We start from the raw sequence: 10,429 nt of genomic DNA, 5'->3' as shown, positions 1-10,429 counted from the left end.
CCGGCTGAAATTTGATACATGGCATTAGTATATCGTCTCTAACAATCATGCAAAGATTGGTCCATATCTGTCCAAAATTATATATAGCCCCCATATAAACAGATCCCCAGATTTAAACTTCGGAGCCACTTAGAGGAGCAAAATTCATCCAATCCGGTTGAAATTTGGTACATGGTGTTGGTATATGTTATTTAAGAGCCATGCAAAAATTGGTCCATACCGGTCTATAATTATATATAGCCCCAATATAAACCGATCCCCAGATTTGACCTTCGGATCCTCTAAGAGAAGCCAATTTCATCTGACCCGGCTGAAATTTGGTACATGGTATTAGTATATCGTCTCTAACAATCATGCAAAAATTGGTCCATATCTGTCCAAAATTATACATTGCCCCCATATAAACCGATCCCCAGATTTGACCATCGGAGCCTCTTAGAGGAGCACAATTCATCCGATCCGGTTGAAATTTGGTACATGGTGTTGGTATATGACCGCTAATAACCATATTAAAATTGATTCATATCGGTCTATAGTTATATACAGCCGATCCCCAATCACACAAAAATTGGTCCATATCGCTTCATTATCATGGTTGCCACTAGAGCCAACAATAATCTACCAAATTTGTATTTCTATAGAAAATTTTGTCAAAATTTTATTTCTGTAGAAGATTTTGTCAACATTTTATTCCTATAGAAAATTTTGTCAAATTTTATTTCTATAGAAAATTTTAGCAAAATTTTATTTCGACTGAAAATTTTGTCAAATATTTATTTCTATAGAGAATGTTGGTCCAAAGTTTACTTCTATAGAAAAAGTTGTCAAAGTTGTATTTCTATAGAAACTTTTGTCAAAATTTTATTTCTATAGATTTTTTTTATTTATATAGAAACTTAATTATATACGTATTTCATCGTATATACCCCCTTCCTCCACCATAGGAAGGGTGGTATATTAACTTTGTCATTCCGTTTGTAACACATCGAAATATTGCTCTAAGACCCCATAAAGTATATATATTCTGGGTCGTGGTGAAATTCTGAGTCGATCTAAGCATGTACTGAAAAAATATTGTCGTGAGGTCAAAGATTTCATGTCTTTAAAATACGAATACAAATTTTGCTTAGCATAGAAGACGCATTTCTCTAAAATAAAGTTATTTTCCTTGTCCAAAAGTCGATAAACTTTTCAATGAAGTCGTATTGTCCTTATAATTAAGTGATTTGACTTAAAAATTGGTATCTTAACATGAAAGAAAAAATTTATAGGCTAAGGTCAACTTGACTTTAATAATTCGGAAAAATTCTTTAAATTTAATGAAATTTTCTTTAAATTTTTTGTCTTTTTGCATCTTGACTAAAAAGCAAAAAATCGTTCAAATATAGGACATGTTTTCCAAAACTTTATTTTAAAGAAGTTTTTTACTTCAAACTTAGCATAATTTCTACTGGAAGTCGAGTCCTAATTTGGAAAATAAAATTTGCTTCCTAGAAGCAAGTACACAAAACCTAAATTTTAAAGAGAATTGTGTCTTAAAAGTATCCTTACTTGTATTCTCCGCTTCTTTGGCTCGGAATCAATACCAAATTTTTTTGGAACCGAGTATGCTTTTTTTTCAGTGTGCCCGTACGTCCGTCCGTCTGTTGAAATCACGCTAACTTCCGAACGAAATAAGCTATCGACTTGAAACTTGGCACAAGTAGTTGTTATTGATGTAGGTCGGATGGTACAGCAAATGGGCCATATCGGTCCACTTTTGCGTATAGCCACCATATAAACGGGCCCTCAGATTTGGCTTTCAGAGCCTCTAACAGAAGCATATTTCATCCGATCCGGCTGAAATTTGGTACATCGTGTTGCTATATTGTTTCTAACAGCCATGCAAAAATTGGTCCACATCGGTCCATAATTGTATATAGCCCCCATATAAACCGATCCCCAGATTTGACCTCCGGAGCCTCAAAGAGAAGCAAATTTCATCCGATCCGGTTGAAATTTGGTACATGGTACCGATATGGACCACTTTTTGCATGGTTGCTAAAGAACATATACTAACCTTTAGCAACCATGCAAAAATTGGTCCATATCGGTCCATAATTATATAGCCCCCATATAAATCGATCCCCAGATTTGACCTCCGGAGCCTTTTGCAGGAGCAAAATTCATCCGTTGCGGTTGAAATTTGCCACGTGGTGTTAGTATATGGTCGCTAATAGCCATGCCAATTGGCCGATTGGAAAAAACACACAAAAATAGGTCCATATCGTTTCATAATCATGGTTGCCACTCGAGCCAAACATAAGCTACCAAAATTGTATTTTTATAGAAAATTTTGTCAAAATTTTATTTTCATGCAAAATTTTGTAATAATTTTATTCCTATAGAAAATTTTGTCAAATTTTATTTCTATAGAAAATTTTGGCAAAATTTTATTTCTATAGAAAATGTTGTCAAACTTTTAATTCTCTTGAAAATTTTGTCAAAATTTTATTTCTATAGAAAATTTTGTTAAAATTTTATTTCTTTAGACAATTTTGTCAAAATTTTTTTTCTATAGAAAATTTTGTTAAAATTTTATTTCTATAGAAAATATTGTCAAAATTTTAATTCTATAGAGAATGTTGTCAAAATTTTAATTCTCTTGGAAAATTTGTCGAAATTTTATTTCTATAGAAAATTTTGTCAAAATTTCATTTCTATAGAAAATTTTTACAAAATTTTATTTCTATAGAAAATTTTGTCCAAATTTTACTTCTATAGAAAATGTTGTAAAAATGTTATTTTGTCAAAATTTTATTTCTATAGAAACTTTTACCAAAATTTTATTTCTATATAAAATTTGTCAAACTTAATTAAATATATACGTATTTAATCGGCCTTTTTTAGTTTAATATATACCTCGTATGGACTACCTTGCAATTTGGAAGACGGTGTTAGGAAGTTTTAATATACCTTGCCATCGGCAAGTGATACCGCAACCCAAGTGATTTGATTGTGGATGACAATCTTCAGTTGAAGTTTCTACGCAATTCATGGACTGAATAGTCTAAGTGAGCCTGAATCTTAATCGGGCTGCCACTTTAACCTAACCTATGGTGGAGGGTACATAAGCTTCGGCCCGGCCGAACTTATGGCCGTATATACTTGTTTTTTCCTAATATCAAACGTTTCTGTCTAGGGTGAGATAAAGCTCCCATACAGTTATATTTCTTAATTTTCTAAAATAAACAAATACAGCTTATTTTTTTAAACCTATTTCAACGATACCCAAAAAATGCTTATGTTTCTAATTCAAAGAAACTAACGTGTTATGGTACGAGAAACAAAAGATTTATTCACATTTAATTGCTGCAGGGTTTTAACGATAGCCACTTGTGGCTCTATCAATAAAAGCTTTTTCAACCTACACTAGAATTTTAAATTATAAAGGGTGATTCTTTTGAGGTTAGGATTTTCATGCATTAGTATTTGACATATCACGTGGGATTTCAGACATGGTGTCAAAGAGAAAGATGCTCAGTATGCTTTGACATTTCATCATGAATAGACTTACTAACGAGCAACGCTTGCAAATCATTGAATTTTATTACCAAAATCAGTGGCAGAAAATCCGCTTTTTTATCGACAAATTTTGTTCAGCGATGAGGCTCATTTCTGGTTGAATGGCTACGTAAATAAGCAAAATTGCCGCATTTGGAGTGAAGAGCAACCAGAAGCCGTTCAAGAACTGCCCATGCATCCCGAAAAATGCACTGTTTGGTGTGGTTTGTACGCTGGTGGAATCATTGGACCGTATTTTTTCAAAGATGCTGTTGGACGCAACGTTACGGTGAATGGCGATCGCTATCGTTCGATGCTAACAAACTTTTTGTTGCCAAAAATGGAAGAACTGAACTTGGTTGACATGTGGTTTCAACAAGATGGCGCTACATGCCACACAGCTCGCGATTCTATGGCTATTTTGAGGGAAAACTTCGGAGAACAATTCATCTCAAGAAATGGACCGGTAAGTTGGCCACCAAGATCATGCGATTTGACGCCTTTAGACTATTTTTTGTGGGGCTGCGTCAAGTCTAAAGTCTACAGAAATAAGCCAGCAACTATTCCAGCTTTGGAAGACAACATTTCCGAAGAAATTCGGGCTATTCCGGCCGAAATGCTCGAAAAAGTTGCCCAAAATTGGACTTTCCGAATGGACCACCTAAGACGCAGCCGCGGTCAACATTTAAATTAAAGTATCTTCAAAAAGTAAATGTCATGGACCAATCTAACGTTTCAAATAAAGAACCGATGAGATTTTGCAAATTTTATGCGTTTTTTTTTTAAAAAAAGTTATCAAGCTCTTAACAAATCACCCTTTATAAACGCAGTAAATACTACGATTAGGAAAATGTTTGAAGTGAACATGATTTCAAAGAATAATATTTGAAAGCATATTATATTCAAATATTTTTCTAGCTTTTAATTAAAACGAGAACTTTTAACATAGCTGTTTGTTAACATAGATTTTTGTTAACATAAGATCCACAACATTAACAGATTTTATCCTTCGTTCAATTCTGTTGAAACAATAAACAATGTCCTTTCAGGTGCTTAACTTGACTGTCATCGAAAAGCTTTAAAAGTTTAGACCCAAATCTAAGGATTTTCAATAACTTTGGGAATTCTATTGAAGTACGCATATGACCCAAATATATAAAAATTCCATCACATCAGCTTTGGATTCCATAACTACCATTTTTACAATTGACATCAAATAAATAAACAAACATTTTTAATAAACTCGTGAAGTTTTTTTGCAAGAAAACAAATTTTTTTTATACACATTTTTGTTAGTCCACATGTCTTTAACAGCGAAAAATTCCTATTGGACGCGAGTCGTGGGTGAGCTCGAAAGAAAGTCTGCCTTAAAAACTCAAAAAGAGGCTATAAAGAAATATGATTTTTCATTGACTCTGCCCAAGGCTCTTAAGAAAAGAGTAGCGAAAATTTTACCCTACGAGTATGAAGAATACGATAAAAATGCCTTTATAACGGAATCAGTGGTCGAAGCTCCCATAAGGGTTTCTGAGGATGAGGATGAAGATGAAGAAGATACGGAAAGGCAAAAAAAGAAAAAGGTAAGTACTTTAAATACCAATGCAATGCAATGCAATACAATTCATTATTAAACAAAATTATTTCTTATTTTGGTTACAGTTTCAAGAGTTCAATGAAAGTACATGCTCTGATGTTGAAAGAAAAGAACATGAGTTTCCAAAATTTGTACTGAAAATTGACAAACCCTTGGAGCATAAGGGAAAAGCGAAAAAGAAACATAATTGGTCGTCGTCGTTTATTTGTAAGCCACGTAAGCGACGAGTATGTTGGGATTCGAAAATCTATGATATGGACTGTAGCATTTGGGAGAAAACTTTGGACGAGCAAGCCGAACAGCTTATGGATGCCGTAAGTATTGTGTTTATCTACTCCGCTAAAGGACGTTAGTTTATATATCAAAAGATTTTTGACGTTCTCTTTAGGATTTTGGTATTGATTCCGAGCCAAAATAAAGAAATTTATTAGAAAACTATTTAGCTTTAAATTCAGGATTTAAAAAAAAAAACAAGTAAGGAAAGTCTAAAGTCGGGCGGGGCCACATGACCACAGAGGCCAATTTGTAACTCCGATTTAGTTGAAATTTTGCACAGGGAGTAGAATTAGCATTGTAGCTATGCGTGCCAAATTTGGTTGAAATCGGTTCAGATTTAGATATATCTCTCATATATAGCTTTCGCCTGATGTACACTCATATGACCACAGAGGCGAATTTGTAACTCCGATTTAGTTGAAATTTTGCACAGGGAGTAGAATTAGCATTGTAGCTATGCGTGCCAAAAATTAGCATTGTAGCTATGCGTGCCAAATTTGGTTGAAATCGGTTCAGATTTGGATATATCTCTCATATATAGCTTTCGCCCGATTTACACTCATATGACCACAAAGGCCAATTTTTAACTCCGATTTAGTTGAAATTTTGCACAAAGAGTAGAATTAGCATTATAGCTATGCGTGCCAAAATTGGTTGAAATCCGTTCAGATTTACATATATCTCCCATATATATGTTTTTCTGATTTCGACAAAAATGGTCAAAATACCAACATTTTCCTTGTAGAATCGCCACTGCTTAGTCGAAAAGTTGTAAAAATGACTCTAATTTTCCTAAACTTCTAATACATATATATCGAGCGATAAATCATAACAAAAACTTTGGCTAAGTCTCCTTAAAATTTCTTCAGATTTAAATGTTTCACATATTTTTTTTACTAATATTGTGTTCCACCCTAGTGCATTAGCCGACTTAAATTTTGAGTCTATAGATTTTGTAGAAGTCTATCAAATTCTGTCAAGATCGAGTGATATTTAAATGTATGTATTTGGGACAAACCTTTATATAGCCCCCAACACATTTGACGGATGTGATATGGTATCGAAAATTTAGATCTACAAATTGGTGCAGGGTATAATATAGTCGGCCCCGCCCGACTATAGACTTTCCTTACTTGTATTTCTATAGAAAATGTTCTCAAAATTTCATTTCTGTAGAAAGTTTTCTCAAAATTTCATTTATAGAAAATTTTGTTAAAATTTGACTTCTATAGAAATTTTTGTCAAAATTTTATTTCTATAGATAATTTTGTCACGATTTTATTTCAATAGAAAATTTTGTCAAAATTTTATTTCTATAGGAATTTTTTCAGAATTTTATTTCTTCAAAATTTTATTTATACAGAACATTTTGTAAAAATTTTACTTCTATATAATTTTTTTATTTTTATTTCTATAGAAAATTTTGTCAATAGTTTATTACTTCCATAGAAAATTTTGTTAAAATTGTATTTCTATACAAAATTTTGTCAACATTTTATATATATAGAAAATTTTAACAACATTTTATTTCTATAGAAAAATTTGGCAAAATTTTATTCCTATAGAAGATTTTGTCAAGATTTTATTTCAATACAAAATTTTGTCAAAATTTTATTTCTATAGAAAATTTTGTCAAAATTTTATTTCTATAGAAAATTTTGTTAAAATTTTATTTCAATAGAAAATTTTATTTCTATAGAAAATTTGGTCAAAATTTTTTTTTCTATAGAAAATGTTTTCAAAATTTTATTTCTATAGAAAATTTTATCAAAAATTTTATTTCTATAAAAAATTTTGTCAAAATTTTATTTCTATAGAAAATTTTGTCAAAATTTTATTTCTATAGAAAATTTTGTCAAGATTTTATTTCTATAGAATATTTTGTCAAGATTTTATTTCTATACAAAATTTTATCAACATTTTATTTCTATAGAAAATTTTATCACAATTGTATTTCTGTAGAAAAATTTGTCAAAATTTTATTTCTATAGAAAATTTTGTCAACATTTTATTTTTATAGAAATTTTTTCAAAATTTTATTCCTATAGAAAATTTTGTCAAAATTTTATTTCTATAGAAAATTTTGTCAAAATTTTATTTCTATAGAAAATTTTGTCAAAATTTTATTTCTATAGCTAATTTTGTCAAAATTTTATTTCTATAGAAAATTTTGTCAAAATTTTATTTCTATAGAAAATTTTGTCAAAATGTTTACATCTACAGAACATTTCGCCACAATTTTACTACTATAGAAATTTTTGTCAAAATTTTATCTCTACAGAAATTGTTGTCGAAATTTTATTTCTCTTTTTTTTCAAATTTTTACTTCTATAGAAAATTTTTACAATATTTTATCTAATTTTTACTTCTATAGAAATTTTTGTAACCATTTTTACTTTTATTAAAGCGTTTCGAAAAATTTTACTTCTCTAGAAAATTTTGTCAAAATGTTTACCTCTACAGAACATTTTATCAAAATTTTAGTGCTATAGAAATTTTTGTCAAAATTTTATTTCTACAGAAAATTTTGTCAAAATTTTATTTCTACAGAAAATTTTGTCAACATTTTATTTCAACAGAAAATTTTGCCAAAATTGTTACTTCTATCGAAAATTTTATCAAAACTTTACTTCTGTAGAAAATGTTATCAAAATTGTATTTCTTTAGAAAATTTTGTCAAAATTTTATTTCTTTAGAAAATTTTGTCAAAATTGTATTTCTATTGAAAATTTTATCAAATTTTGTCAAAATTTTATGGTAGGGATCGGTCACTTTATCATGGGTTTGTCATTGACGGAGTAAATTTACATTTTAGGACTCGTCTTGGACTCATCCCGAAGGACACGTACTGGGACAATTTAGCAGGAGCAACCCATAGACAGGTCCTCCGGAACCAGTCTCGGAAAAACTCTTAGAAATCCGTTTCAATTTAGGCATCCCAATCGAACCCGAAATGAAAATAAAATCTTTTGAAATATGTGAAACAATAGGTTATTCTGATCATTTTATTTCACTAAATGTGAAAATGCTTGATATTAAAATCTTAATGGATCTAAGATTTTTATATCAAGCTAGTACGAAAATAAATAAAATACCACTATTTAAAAATTGCAACTAACTGGAACACAGGTACCAGTTCTGTGATAGGTCCGTTAGTGGCAATTTGCACTAATTTCCCGTACACTCAAAAAAAGTTTACTTGGATGCAAAGATTTGGACCTTCCCTTAAGGATTTTGGTATTGATTAATTAAAATTTCATTATTTTAAAGAAGTTTGTCCTTAATATTTTGCAAATTTCGAATCCTAAAATTTAGGTTGCGTAATTTTTAATATCACGTAAATATTTTTTTCAGTGTAGGGTAATTATTACGATCTGGTCATTATTTACGTATTCGTCTCCTGATATTTTTAAAATTTCGTACATCAATTTGTGGATACTTGGCATGGCTTTAGAAGTTGTGTCTTTGGAAGTTCATTTAAATGAAAGAACTTTAGAAAATAAAAAAAATTCACCAATTTCACTTTTAATACATACTAATGTTTTTTTATTACGCTTTTATTTTATTATTATCTAATTTTTACAATTTGAAAAAAAAACATTTTGAAGCCCCCACCACGCTTTAGCACACTCAGCCACGCATTATGTTCAATAAATTTGATGGATTTGAGATGGGGCCAAAAATGTTGGTCCAAAAAGTGGTGATGGGGACAATATTGTCGGCCCCGTCCGACTTTGGCCTTTCCTTAGTTGTTTTAGCTAAAATTTACCCTATATAAGAATATTCCTCTATTTCCTTTAATAGCACAGGTGTAACTAACAATTCTACTAAATTTGTAAATTTCGCAACAAATGCGGCCATCTTTGTTTTTAAAAAATCCGCCAATAATTTTAACCGTGCATGCTTCTTTTGTATCAATTGTAGAGTATAATCAAATTTCGTTCCTTTTTTCTTCGTATTGACTAGCCTTAGCGTAGCCACCATTACATAGCGAAATTTATATCCCACATTTCACTCTTATCCACAGTCAGCGGAACGCTTCACCACATGGATAAATTCATTGGGCAGCGACAGAGAATCGGATATAACCAAGGAAAAGCTTAAAGCTCTATTTTCCATAGAAGGGGAACGTAACCTCTTAGCTTCGATTATTACCGACCCAAGAGAGGTGCGAGCCATAGCTAAAACAGTGGCTGATAGATGGAATATGCCAGAGGTGAGTATAAAATGAGAATAGCAAATACAACAACCACCACCACCATTATGCCCCACTAATCCATATGCCTTCCTTGTCATCTCTTTCCCCGCTAGATGGCCATTGAATTGAAATATGAAAATTACATAAAAAATCGTTTGAAAAATGTACCAAAGAAAATTGTAACTGTAGCATTTGGCCGTACTATCCCAGTCAAAGATAGACCATGGCAACCTTCAGACGCCGATGAACCTATAACCACTGTATATCCTGATGAATTACTATCTTTGGAAAAACTCTTCAAAGGCATTACACATTTGCGCTCAACAAAAATGCTTGTCGACTTCTATAAAAATCGTAATGATTTGGAACGTCCATATTATTTGGTCCAATCGGGTTTATTTAAAGAGAAGGCTAAAACACAAACTTCGGCAGAGGTGCCTCTCTATGAACGTCTTAAGTTGAAATATTGATGTGAATTAAATTGTAGGTTTGAAAACAATAAACATCAACATAAATAAAATTAAAAACAACTTGTTCTTATTTTCATTAAATGTTTGCAGTACCCATGTTCTGTATTTTTAGCAAGAACTTCTCACATCGAGAGAGCATGAAACAAAAAATTCCATTGTTCCTCGATTTGTGCGTAAAACAGATACAGTATCTGTAAGAATATTTGGAAACAACCGAATGGGTTTATGGAAAATTCCGGTCACACTGAAAAAAATATTGTCGTGAGGTCAAAGATTTCATGTCTTTAAGATACGAATGCAAATTTTGCTTAGCATAGAAGACGCATTTCGCTAGTATAAAGTTTTTTT

The 10,429-nt window shown here is 31.2% G+C and overlaps 1 protein-coding gene across 1 annotated transcript; it reads left to right on the top strand.

Moving 5' to 3' along the window:
- Positions 1-4,747: 4,747 nt before the first annotated feature.
- LOC142229143 (uncharacterized) lies at positions 4,748-10,162 on the top strand. The gene is made up of 4 exons (XM_075299682.1): positions 4,748-5,123; positions 5,203-5,451; positions 9,441-9,629; positions 9,725-10,162. Exons 1-4 carry the CDS (start codon positions 4,845-4,847, stop codon positions 10,079-10,081), a joined length of 1,074 nt encoding a protein of 357 aa, XP_075155797.1. The 5' UTR covers positions 4,748-4,844; the 3' UTR covers positions 10,082-10,162.
- Positions 10,163-10,429: the final 267 nt, after the last annotated feature.

This window comes from Haematobia irritans, chromosome 3 (assembly GCF_050003625.1).
Source record: "Haematobia irritans isolate KBUSLIRL chromosome 3, ASM5000362v1, whole genome shotgun sequence".
In the NCBI taxonomy this organism is placed as follows: domain Eukaryota; kingdom Metazoa; phylum Arthropoda; class Insecta; order Diptera; family Muscidae; genus Haematobia; species Haematobia irritans.
Note: the sequence above shows the minus strand (reverse complement) of the source record. Positions and strands in the feature narration are given on the sequence as shown.